General features: G+C 37.9%; 2 protein-coding genes across 2 annotated transcripts; both read right to left on the bottom strand.

Annotated features, from left to right (window-relative positions):
* LOC18769351 (putative pentatricopeptide repeat-containing protein At5g08310, mitochondrial) lies at positions 868 to 3,554 on the bottom strand. The gene has a single exon (XM_007203203.2). The coding sequence runs from the start codon at positions 3,353 to 3,355 to the stop codon at positions 980 to 982; it is 2,376 nt and encodes a 791-aa protein (XP_007203265.2). The 5' UTR covers positions 3,356 to 3,554; the 3' UTR covers positions 868 to 979.
* On the bottom strand, positions 4,412 to 12,113 carry LOC18769170 (E3 ubiquitin ligase BIG BROTHER-related). The gene is made up of 7 exons (XM_007202210.2): positions 11,637 to 12,113; positions 7,849 to 8,188; positions 7,696 to 7,736; positions 7,534 to 7,575; positions 7,330 to 7,451; positions 7,133 to 7,241; positions 4,412 to 4,746 (listed from the first exon to the last, which is right to left on the bottom strand). Exons 1-7 carry the CDS (start codon positions 11,883 to 11,885, stop codon positions 4,699 to 4,701), a joined length of 951 nt encoding a protein of 316 aa, XP_007202272.1. The 5' UTR covers positions 11,886 to 12,113; the 3' UTR covers positions 4,412 to 4,698.

Genomic DNA, 13,555 nt, shown 5'->3' with positions numbered 1-13,555 from the left:
GAGAGAGAGAGAGAGAGAGAGAGAGAGAGAGAGAGAGAAGTCAGATATTTTAAACCCAGACTTCGAAATATTTACGATTTTACCACTGTCGATGTTTTGATCGTAACTTCCTCGTTACAACTCCGATTCAAGCATACCGCGTGTCTACGAATTCGTCTCAGTACCACCTACTCAGAAATACCAGTTACTGCCCCAAACACTTTCCGGGCAAGAAAATGACCAATTTACCCCTACCCTAAGGGTAAATTCGTAAATTCACTTAAATAATTTAAAATAGGAATTAAATTTGGAGTCGGGGTGTTACATCCAAGAGATTTGTGGTCACTCACCGTTGGATGTAAATTTAACGGTTCACTCACTCTTGCACTCCTTTTAAAAAACTTTTTTGAACCATTGGATTAATATCCAACGGTGAGTGACCACAATCTCTTAGACTCATGTGGTCTAAGAGATCAGGACTGTATATTATACATTCTTAATACTTTGTTGCTCATGTGATCATTTATGTAGCTCATATAAAAATAAAATAAAAATAAAGAAAGTCAACATTAGTAGAAGTGGGAGCTGTGTTATATTTTCGCACTTCTGTTTGGATAAGAAAAAATAACTTAGAATTTAGCTAAAAGTCGGGAATTTAAGAGAAATTGACAATTCCCTTGTTTGGTAACTTAAGCGCGGAATTTATTAAATGATTCTCGGAAAAAATCGTGGAAATTTCGAAATGAAATTTCCGAGTTTAATTTCCACCAAAATAGGCGTCATTTTACAATTTACATAGTGTCATTTACAAAATTCAACATACATAAATCCAAACACTGAAATTTTCAATTGCCAAAAATTAAAATTATGGAAATCTAAATTCTGTCATTTTAGAATTCTAATAATTTTCAATTCCTTCATTCAAACAGGCTTTGATAGTTCCGATAAAAGTACCATCAAATACAGTATAGAATAGCGATTCATGGATCACCTGAGTACCTCAAGTGTCTCGGTCTCGGTCAGAGAGAAAAGCAGTTATTACTGCTGAATATACAAAAATTTCAGGTTTCATTTCCTTATCTTCCATCTGACGAAGATAAACTAGAGCCTCATCAGGCCTGCCACACTTGCAAAGACCCGTAATGAGAGCCATATAAGCAATTCTGTTTGGAGCACATCCCTTCTTTCCCATATTGTTCCAAACCACAAGAGCATCGTCGACCCTTCCAGCATTGCACAACCCATCTATTAATGTTGTGTAAGTAATCACATTCGGTTCTCTGTCTGGTTCTCCATCTTCACCAAACATCCTGGAGAAGCAAAGCATCGCTTTATCAACATCACTATTTTTACACCATCCATTTATCAGCAGATTGTAGGTTACAACTGAGGGAACAAGCCCCTTCATCACCATCTCATTCAAATGATATTCAGCTTCTGAAACTCTTTTAGCCTTACAAAGCCCATTTATCAAGATGTTATGAGAAACTACATCAGGACAATAGCCACAAGCACAGATGTCACGGAACAGCTGCAAAGCTCGATCTACTTCTTGAATTTTGATTAATCCATTTATAGCCGTAGAATAGGCGACTATATCAGGGCGAAAACCTTCTTGAACCATGTTATCGAGAAACTTACAAGCTTCCACTGCATTTCCATGTCCGCACAGCTGCTTTACAAGTAAGGTGGAATATCTTATCCATGGTTCATGTCCACAAACACGCATCTCCTTCATTAGGTTAAGGGCTTCTACAACATCCTGTCTTCTACATAGGCACCCAAATATAGAGTTATGGGTAAAATGTGTTGGTTCAAGTCCTGCTTGCTCCATCTCTCTCAAAAGCTTATAACTTTCCCCCAATCTATTTGAATTGCACAGTGCATCAATCAAATTGTTATACATTGACACATTTGGTTTACAGCCAATCTGAATCATTTCTTTGAAAAGGCTCAAGGCCTTCTCCAACTTACCAAACTTCAGCAGACCATCAATGACAATTTGAAAATTAGTTGTGACAGGATGAACCCTTTTCTTAACTACAAGGAGCTTATCTGCCTCAATATCAGCATCAGATTCATTTTCCATCATTGGCTGAAGAAGTCGATGAGCTTTGTCAATGGAGCCGTTATCAACAAGACCGTTCAACACAGAAGTGTAAAGCAAACACATATCCTCTTCATCTAAATCTTCCTGGATTTCCTCAAGTACACGGATTGTTTCCCCTTCATCAGAAAAAAATGGTATGAGCTTTGTAAGTATCCCAACATCAGAATGGATTCCCGACTCCTTCATTTCCGAATACATAGACAAGGCTTTTTCAAGCTCCTTATTCTTAATGAGTCCTCCAATCAGTACATCGTAAAGAGAAATGTCAACTGTGAAACCTGACTTCCGCATTTTATCAAACAACTGGAGGGCTTTATCCACTCTGGACTGCCTCACAAACCCATGAATCAAAACATGAAATGTCTTCTCATTCAATCCAAGATTGCGATCTTCCATTCTTGCAATCAAATCAAAAGCTTTATCCACCTCACCCCACTTGCTAAAGGACAACACCAAGATAGACATGACATGGGCATCAACCCACCCCTTCTCATACATTTCATTGAAAACATTTAAAGCCTTTTCAAACTTCCCTGTATTGCAATAAACCTGCAACGCTGGAGTCAGCGTGTACTTACTGAATTCCCACCCAGAATCTCGCATTTCTTGCAATCTCATTTCAAGCAATTCAATTGAACTTGACTTAGATTTAGATATAGCCTCCAACAAACAATTATAGCTATAACTATTTGGAACACAAAGACCCTTCACTTTAACTTGATCAAACAAAAAGTTAGCTTCTTGAACCAACTCTACACTACCTAAACATCTTATAAAGAAACCCAAAGCTCCAGGAGTCAGAGAACAATTCGAATTCACAATTTCCATAGCCATGGCTCTCAATGGAACATTTTGTCGAGCGCGTGATAGATGAGAGGCCATGGCATTGTAAGTATAGCAATTGTGCTTGTACCCAGATTGGGTTGGTGCCCAGGTAAAGAACACGTGAGCTATTTTCCAACTCTTCAGGCCATCTAGCACACTTTCTACTACTTTGGTGGTGAGTCTTGAAGCAAGGTTCTTCAACTCTGGGTTATCTGGGGAAAAGGGTTGCTCGGTGAAGATGGAAATGAAACCATTGATGACGCCGGTGAGGTGTGAAGGAAGAGAAGGGCCAGTATGGGTTCTGGTGCAAATGGGTCTTGGTGTATTTGACGAGGCTGTAAGGTTCTTGGCGAGGACTAGTGAAAGAAGCGCATTTGGGTCGATCGGCTTTGTTGATTTCCAGAGATTAAGATGAGTTTTTGAGATTCTTGGCAATGCCATTTCTAAATCGACTATTGTGCCAGTTGCCTTGTAATGTCGAGAAATTAGAGTGTGCTGTTGTGCCTTAGCGACGCTCAATTACCCTCAACGGCTCAACATACGCGACACAATATTCTGATGCTACAATGCCTAATATTTTTGTGTGGTTTTTAGATAAATGCATGGGAGAAACGAGGAAGAAAGAATGGATAAGGCAAGAGGGAGATTTCGACTACAAAAAAATTGCAAAGAGGGAGGGGGATATCTAACAGCAATGTCAAAATGATTTTTTATTTTACACATTCTTCACTTCTCTCTTATCTTATGGCATGTTTACTTATCAGAAATGAGGGAAGCCTTAAATTCGGTAACTTAAATAAGCTAATCGAGGAACAAAGAATTGAACTCGGCTGTGAGGAGGCGGGCATAGTACCTTGTCTAACTGACCCTACCAACATTTAGGTAACATATTAGAAAACTTGTTAAAATAAAACATGTTTTACCATAAATTATATATAAAAATTTCTAACATGTGTTACAATGAATTAGACAATACCATTACCTTCATTTTCTAACGAGTACAATTAGAAAACAAGCTAATTTACTTGTATCTATCGTTAGAAAGTATCAACTACCAAAAACAATCCCAGAGTCTTTTTTAACACCTGCGGGCAAACAAAGCAAACCCTTTTAAACCATTTGGTTCACAGAATATTCATTTCTCATGTTTGATAATGCTAGGAAAATAACTAGGAGATATCACTTTATTTCATTTCTCATGGTCACATAAATAGTAAATTATAATAAGACTTAATTACTACAGTGCCCTCTAAAAGCATGGTCAAATCTCTCGCACCCTGAAAATCAAAGTGACCCATTTTGTCTATTTGACCGATGTTTTGCGTCTTACTTTACATATATCTTATATATATTGTTATTCCTCGGAAGACTGACACACGAGCGTCTTCTGTATAAGCAACTGACCATACATAATTATGAGCTGCTGAGGGGTTGGCTTGGCATGCTATAACCTAGTCGTCTGCATAATAAATTTACTCAAGTTCTTGCAAAGTTTTGTGAAAAGAAAAAATACGGAGAAACTTAATTTACCAGCCTTCTGTATCATTAGGGTAATCCCGAAAACTTACAATTAAGCAAAACCTGCCACCATGTTTCTCAATTGAATAACCAGAAAGGTCATATAATACAAGCATTGTAAATCTAATTTGAATGGTCGGATAGTACAGTTTTCGCAAGTGAAAGAGATGCAATATGAATAACCAACAAGGGCTCTAGCCCTTGCTGTGCAGCAACTTGTACAAATAGTCTTTTGATTTGCAAGAAAAGATGGTCCACAGATTCTGCTAGCTGTTTCCAGAGGTGGAGACTTCAGCACTGCAAACAGGGCAGACCTGCAGTAACAGTGCAAGGCATAATGTAGTAGCTTTCAGGCTAAATCAATAACATACAATACTTCTCCAAAAATGAAAAGTGCCGCTATTCCACAAGCACACATGAAAACACAACTTCAACACCACAATAATAAGAAATCACCACTGCCTCAACTAAAACAAAATCAATTTGGAATGGAAAAACTGTTCATATTCCAATTCTCAATTATTGCAAATTTCAACTACAACTATGGCAATTTTAACTATAACCAAACATTGTAACTGGTTTAAGCTTTAATGCCAGAGTGTGAATAATAACCTGACAAACAGGATGGATTTCAAGCACCGGAAACCATAAAATTGTCCCAAATAAGTCTTACATATCAGAAAACAATAAATAAAATTGGCTGTTCATGCAAACTGCTACCATGTTTTCTCCAGCCTTGGCTTACAGAAAATCAAACATTGTGAAGAACACATTGAAGCATGTTTACTTTTTGACGGCCCCTTTGCCTAACTTTTTTCTTTAAGGGGGAGAGGAAGGAGAGCTGGAGATTCCTAAACTTTAGTCGAAAACTTTCTGACTGCAATACTAAGTAGTGTTTTTGGAGCAAGAGGGAGAACATATTAAAAGCATAACTTAAGTATAAACAAATTCCACAACCCTGTGAGGGCCTGTTTCAAATTGGCTCATTTAGATATGCATCCCAACATATATTACAAGCTACATCTATTAAGCCCCCTGTCATTTTGGCCATTAAAGGGAGAGCAGTGCTGAGAGCCATCTCAGTGTATTTGAGCTGTCTCGGTTTGCCTGGGAGGCATTATCCTCGTCAATCCCATCACTGCTTCCATTTTCCTTTCTTCTCATTTTCTTTTGTTGATTCATTATCAGGTCTATAACTCAGCTTTTATTTTCTCTTCTTTTGATCCTTTCCCTTTCATAAGTCTTCTTTGGATTTTATTTTTTGGGATTTTCAAATCATCTTAATGGCATAGTGATGTAGTACAGCCCGTAGGTATTAGATTAAGCATTCAAACAATAGAACATAGAAGAATATAAGAGATCGAGGAGATGAAAATATAGATCGAAAAGACGAAAGAAATGGTAGAACAGTAGAACAAGAAGAATATCGGAGGTCGAAGAGACGAAGATATAGATCGAAGGGACGAAAGAAAGGACCGAAATCAGAGAACTGAGAAGGAAGGACAGAAATCACATAGTTTTAAGAGACGGTTTACTCAATATCCAAATCTGAATTTTAAAGAACTACATGGGGGAATTTATAGCAAACTAAAACCTAGACATAATAGGATACAAATCCCTTGCTTAAACAGAAATCATAACCCAAATAAAATAGGAAACTTAAAACTAGAAATCTGGAAATCTGGAAAAGTAGAAATCCTACTAGAATGGGGCTCGGTGCTTGGTTGTGGTTGGGCGTTTGGGTGATGGCAGTTGGGCAGTGGTGGGGGGGTGGGGGGTGTGTGAGGGGACGGGAGGATTTATATACTTTGACCCTAAAACAAATATAAAGGTGGAAGGAAACTCCATCAGCTTGGCTGGAAATAGATCAAGAGGGGTGCTTCAATATCATGATTCAGAATATTTGACTCAGATTTCAAATCCAATCCAAACATAAACTGAATTTAAGGCCCCAAATTCTACACTTAGGAGACTTCTAACAACACTTATATGTTAAAACCAGCCACAAAGGATTTGAAACAAATAGCTACAACTGTTACCAACTGTTATAGCATAGAATTTCAGATCCAAAGATACGCATCCATGCATAGCTTTTATTTGACAGTGATTTTGTAGAATAGTTTTCATTTTTATTAAGTGACTTTGATACACAGGAAAAACTATGCAATAGTTAAAATACATATTTGGTCCATCTAAACTTGAGAGATGTAATTTCCAATTGATCTCACCCAGCTAGGAACATTACATGGGGCCGAAACCATACATATGTGTCAACACAAATACATAAATGTGTAAACTTTTGATTAAGACATACACAGACATAGAAAGATAATCAGTGGGAAAAAGAGAAGCACTGTTTTGTAAAACATGGACAGGTCACATAGACCCAAACAAAATGAATAAGAGTCATCAACCATACTACAGATTGAAGGGGTAGCAATTCACAAAAAAATGAGCAAGGAAATCTACAAGTGTCAGAACTTGATAACAGAAGGAAGGTACCACGTTGGATATTCTAAAAAATGGAAGGAAGCAATAAAGCCTCCAAGTATATTTGGGAGAGAATAGGATTAAGAAAATAATAACTTCTTTCGGAAAGTAAAAAGGAAAATCATAAACAACATGAACAGATTACACTAAGAATTATAGGAATGTTTGAAATTGGCAGTGAATAAAAAATATATAATTTCAAAACCATACCTTGTTTATTGTCAACCAATTATTTATGCACTCAGAATGATAGGAATGTTTGCAAGATAGTATTGTCAAGTTCTCACCAGCCTCGTAATCCAGCCGACAAATGACACACCTGAAACAGAAGTAACAAAAGTTGAAGAAAAGAAAACATGCACGCACAACTTCTAGAAAGCACATAAAACTAAGGAATATGTGCTTACGACTCATTGCTTCCATTCTGACCACTTCCTGTCTTGTAGCTTACTGAAGGCAATGAGGCGATGGTATCAGCCGAAAGCCCTCTGCTCTCAGTTCCAACAACTTCACCCAATGCAATTAACTCCTGATAAAGTTATATAAAGGTCACATAACAAGCCAAAAAGAAAATGCACTACCTAAGGCATTAGAATTTAAAGCCGCCTCACCTCATATGAAAGTTCATCTGGGTCAACCTCCTCCCATGTATCCTACAAACCAACAGTAGATGAGAAACATCTTGATCATCGACAAAACAGAGAACTGCTACTATCTTCTAGAAGAGTCTCAATCGTCAAACTAATCTCAGCATACAAGCTACAAATTAATACCTGAGAGTTACCTCCATGTTCCTCTGTGTGCTCAACTTCGCCTGCAAACACAACAAGATATATACCCGAAACAAAAGTATTACATAATTTCAAGGACTTCAAAAGCGATAATATAAAAAGAGTATTACAATTGTAATAGTCACAAGCACTCACGGTCATTAATCCCAGCAAGAGCCATCAGTCTAGCGGCCATCTCTCTATCTTCAGCATCCTGCAGGGCTCTTGCATAGGCCTCATCACTTGAAAAAACAGCCGGGTCATATTCGACTCTGGGGTTATCATCCTCTCCAGCATCATCATGACCATGCACATCAAACGCATCTTCATCATTGTCAACCTCAGTTCCATCATATTGCTCCTCATCATCGTTATCATCAGTATCGTCATGAAAATCATTAAAATCATCCTCATCCTCATGCACATAACTTCCAGCTTCCCAACTTCCATAATCACTATCTTCATTGTTCATTCGTAGCATCATGTATGCCCTTTCCTACTCAATATCCAATTAAATCACATGCAAAACAAGATCAAACAAAACCTCTCCACAAACAACCTAGACCACTTATAAATAAAGATTGACAGTGAACAGCATTCACATTAAGATTGACTGAAGCAGAGGCTATAGCTTGGTTAGAAAGAAATATCCTTCTTTGGAAGCCCAAGACTGAGCCCACTGGCCCAAATCTAACAATGAGATCTTTTTGGTTTAAAATGAAATGTCGATAGTAGTTTAAGGGTCAGTCAATAGAAAAATAAACAAATAGGTCAAGCACCAATCTAAGAGTTAATATTAAGCTTTATTATGAGTATTTATTTGGCTCCTAGCAAAATACAATGTCTTTTTAGTTTTATGTACTATTTAATTAAGTCTTTTACGGAATTAATGAATGTTTTGCTAAAAAATATCTAAGTCATTAAAAGTTCTATTTGAAGCCTATAAACAAGGCTATTCCTTGTAAGCCAAAAGGAAATTTGAATAAATGACAATTAGGTTTTGTTGTAGGCTTGGTGCCAATGGTATTGCCTCTCTTTCTCTTTGTACGTTGTTCTCCATCTCTCTACTTGCTCTAAATCTACAGCAACCATCATATATCCTCTTTTCATTACAAAAATTTCAACCATCTAAAGCCCACCACGTCCCAAAGCAACACCCACCTTGTGTCCCCTGCATCAATATTGGTATCTGAACAACATATCCTCCTCGCTTTCCTTCCAAATTCTTTTTATATATTCAATTATGTTGATGCACAAAAATGTTGGACCCAACTTAGAAGTGTGGGGTGTGATGGATGATGTGCGAAGGCGAAGCAGGGGTTTGTGCCTTCAGAAGGCAAGTGTCATCGTCGAGTTCATGTATGCCTTCGGCAGGCCATTACAGATGACATAAGGAAAGTAAGCAAGCATGCAGAAGACAGGCGTATGTGGTTCACCCTAATGAATGGGCTACATCGACGGAGAATGATATTCTCATTACAATAATGGTTGTTTACATTGTACAAGGAGTATGGCCCAAAGATAAAGGGGAAAAGAGAGAGGGAGCACGGCCCTAGGGACCCCTCTAAGTGGAGAGTGGTCTCCTTATAAAGGTGAGGGGAAATCTTCACTTCTTGTAATATTCCGATGTAGGACTCTTGACATTGCCTCTAGTTGCTTGGTCAGTCATGGTATAAACAAATTATAATCGTTACAAATGCAAAACTATCATTGAGAGTTGAAGCTTTGACTCAAGATTGCCAAAGCGATAGTAAGGCAATCAATGAGTAGTTAAAAATGGCCAGTTCCTTAAAAATAAAATAAAAATTAATTGGCTTTTATGATTAGAAAAAACATGATAGGATGAGGCAAAAATGTAAACATGGATTATTCATCTTCAGTCCCTAGGCAAGAACCTAGAGTATCTAAGGCGGAAAAGGGGAATACAAAATAGTGACGAGCAACAACACGTAAGGCCTTCCGTCCTCTTCTCGCTTATAAAAGGAATACAAAGAGGAAAATTGGCAGAGGACCATCATTTTTCAAAGATGCAGTTCAATGTAATGATCAAGGGAAGCGATTTTAGCACTCCCCTTTGTACTTCTGCACTCCATCCTTCAGTTTTATGTTAAAATTCCAAAACCACCCTTAGTAGCATTTTTAACTCCCTAAAACACTCAAGAGCCCCCGTGTAGTGCCTTGTTCAATAGTTTGAAAGGAATGGTGGGCCTTAGACTCAAGCTCAAGCATTTACTTTTCTAGTTAGAGACAAATGTCTACATTCTTTCTTGGGGGACCACGCCCTCGAAAGAAGCATTTCAACCAACCGACTAACTTGCCTCTCCGGTAGTTGCCGTATCAGGAGTTCTTCGAATTCTTCTTTAGCTTTTCAACCTCATGTCAACAACTCCAGGCCTCCACCACCCGAGCACACCACCTTATCTGTCCACAGACACAAGCTCACCACATCACCATGTCTATCTAAAATCCAACTACTAGTCCAACCCCAAGAAAATCATGGTCCTCAAAATACAGTGTCATGAACACAAGATTTTGGGCACTGGTCTAAAAGGAAAGTAAAATCTACTGATAGCACCACTGGATTATCAAGTATTGCTAAAGGCGAAGCCATTTGAGTCTGTGCAAGAGGAAATGTTTGTGGCCTTTGATGGGATCGAGTAGGGAGGAAAGGGCATATATAATGAAACTTTTCAATTGAACTCACACAGAGAAAATAGTAATAAAACTATTCAATGAAAAGGAAAGGAAATCAACAAGAGGGTTTCATTTGGAACCACTTGATTCCCTGCAATCCCAATTTCCCCGCGAGAAAAGGAACTTTAACTTTACCAGACCAAAAAAACAACAGGAGGGTTTCACATGGACTATGGTGAAACCAGACGTGAAAGAAGTGGATCTTAACTTCAAAGAGATCAAAAGTGCAGCTGCAATTCTGTAGCTGTGTCACTAACCACCACAAACCCATCTATATTTTCCTTTACCCAACCCTCTTCTCTAATCCCACCTATCTTTTCATCATCATACACCGTCATCTTCTCTCACTCCCCGATCAACCCCCTCACTTCTCACTGCCCCCCCAATGACGTTATCAACATCAAAGCCTCCATGGTAACTGATGGCAAGGGCCATTAAGACGATCTGCCTTCTGTTTTCCAAGCCTGGACACCACTCTTTCAGTAGAGAGCTATCCATAGGTGGTACTTGGGGTTCATGGTGATGTGGGTTGAGAATTTGGGATAACAGGACCCGAAGTGGGTGATGGAGTAAAAAACTAGCCTGCGAGCTTTAGGAAATTGAGCGTTGTTGGTGGCCTATTCTATTAAAGAATTAATTGACACTGACAACATAATGAACTGCCTAGAAAAGTATGTAATATTCTATTGGGCAGACCTCAGTTATTTGATAAGAAGGTGCAGAACTGTGGCTATAACAGTACACATACCAAGCACAGTCTAAAATTTAAACAATGGCATCATCATAAGATGAAACCACAGCCCTCCAATGGTAGCTGCAAAACGTCAGAAGACAAGGATGAAACAAAAACTGGAAATTATATCTTAGGCTGTATTTAACTTCTGAATATCACATAACAAGATCAAAATTTATATGAAATTTTCCATAGGTCGCTGAGGGAACGAAAAGAGGATTTAAAGAAAAATAAAAGAAAGCTATCAAACAACTAGCGCGAGATGAAATTCTTTAGTCCAACTTCGGTTGCTAAGGAAACCATCACAAATGGAATATGAATCCTTTGCTCGCGACCATAACAGATGAAAAACAAAAAGGTCAAAAAAGAGAACAAAGAATTCAGATTCTATCATGTTTCAATTTTCAGACTAGCTCATATATTCAACAAACAAAGCAATATCAAAAGAAAAATTAAGAAACACATTACGGAAGAGATAAAGAAACGAAATTGAACAGCAAAGACGGAGTTTGAGGACCTGTTCTTGGAGGGTTCGAGCAAGGGCTAGGTCAGCATCGACCTGACTGAGATTAGTAAAGGGAGTTCTTGAAGACTGCGGAACAGGAGGTGAGGGAGGGTCCACCAATTGCGAGGACTCAGTAGTTACTTCTTGTTCTTGTTCTTCGCATTGATTCAAATTGGGGTTTTGTTCTTGTTCGCTGATGCTGTTATTGTTGTTGGGTTTGAGTCCACCGCCAGAGCCCAATTTGGCGTTATGATTTTCCATGGATATAAAGAGAGGTTGGAAAGCCAATAAATCGGAAGAAACTGGAAAGAGATCGAAATTGAGGAAGGGTGGGAGAGACCAAATCACATATTATTTCAAGAATCTCAGATAGTCGGACACTAATAAGGGGCCATTGGGTTGGGGGTGGAGAAATTATTTGGAGGACGGCTGTCAGGTGTTGGAGTGAGATCGGAAGGAACGCGTTAAGCCCCGTCTAAAAACCTTTTTTTTTAAAACAAATATATATATAAGCTAAAATCATATTTAACAGCTTTTCCTTTGTCGTTTTACAACAAAAAATAATTTTTCTCAATTTTATTGTTTTTTTTGGTCTCTCGGCCTATTTTGGGGTGAATCGGAATTATGGGTTCCAATTTCATTCCAAACAATTTTGAAATTTCAACATCCATTTTAATTCATAAAACTTGAAAATTTTAGAATATTTCGGAATTTTGTTCGAAAATTTTCACAAAGTTGTTCAAAACTTTAACCTGGCCCAACCATTTAAAGGTTGAAATCTGCTCAAAATTGAAAATTTGTGTCAAAAGTTCAAAAACCTGTTATATTTAATAGTACTTAGATGTTGGTAAAATAACGTCTATTAGGCCATTACATCATATCTAGGGCTGGCCCTGACTTTTGGGTGGCTCTAGGCTAAAAATGAAAATTGGTGGTGATTTTTCCATTCTCTTTTTGTTCACTTACACTCCATTTTATTTTTTTAACAGTTTTTACTATAACAAAAAAGGAAGTGTAAGTGGAGAAAAGATGAGTGGGAACATACAATTTTTAACAAAATGAGTGTAAGTGAATAAAAGATGAGTAGAAAAATCAGATCTCATGAAAATAAGGCCCATTTTTCTTCCATTCTCTTGAATATAATAAACTAACAAGGAAAAAAATGCAATTAAATACAATTTGGTTAACCAAACATGGCTCCATTATTGGCCATATAATGGCTGCCCCAATCTAGAAATAAACAAGAATTTAAATACTAACAAGAATGAGGATACAAATAATTTGCTCTCTTTCATATTTTCTTACTAAATAATCTACTAACAAAAAATTTCTGGATAAATAAAAGAATTTCTAGTCCTATTGGCTTTCTTTCATTGATTGCTACTTTTAGCAATTAAATACTTAAAGACATGCAATTGATGTCCTGATATTACATAATTTTCATTAATTTTCATTTGAGCTCTTAAAAAACACTTGTAATTACATTTGGAGCTTCCAAATGCCAAACTATTAAAATTATTCTCCTCTCTAATCATCATATTCTTCAATTTGGTACATATATATTTGGGGTCCTACAAATGCGAGGCCCATGGCCATCGCCCTCCTTACCCACCCTCAAGACTGACACTGATCATCAACATGAAATTAGCCATTATTGTAGTCTAAGCTTTAAATTCCAAAATATTTCATATTTCAAAACTTTCGAATGTCATATTTGATTTGGACTAGGCCTCATCATTTGGCCCACGGGCTCATGGGCCGATGGGGGCCCGCCCTGCTCGTTATGGGCTTTGAGATGGCCCGGCCAGCCTTGGGTTAGGCTAGGCTTGGGCTTGGGTGTCTAAAGCCCATAGGCCCGGCCCAATTAAGCCCAAGAAAGCCCGGTCTAGCCCGCCCACAAAAGTCCGGCCCATTAGGCCCACATATATATA

Source organism: Prunus persica, chromosome G7 (genome assembly GCF_000346465.2).
Source record: "Prunus persica cultivar Lovell chromosome G7, Prunus_persica_NCBIv2, whole genome shotgun sequence".
NCBI classification, from domain to species: domain Eukaryota; kingdom Viridiplantae; phylum Streptophyta; class Magnoliopsida; order Rosales; family Rosaceae; genus Prunus; species Prunus persica.
This window is presented reverse-complemented; position numbering and strand designations above follow the sequence as displayed.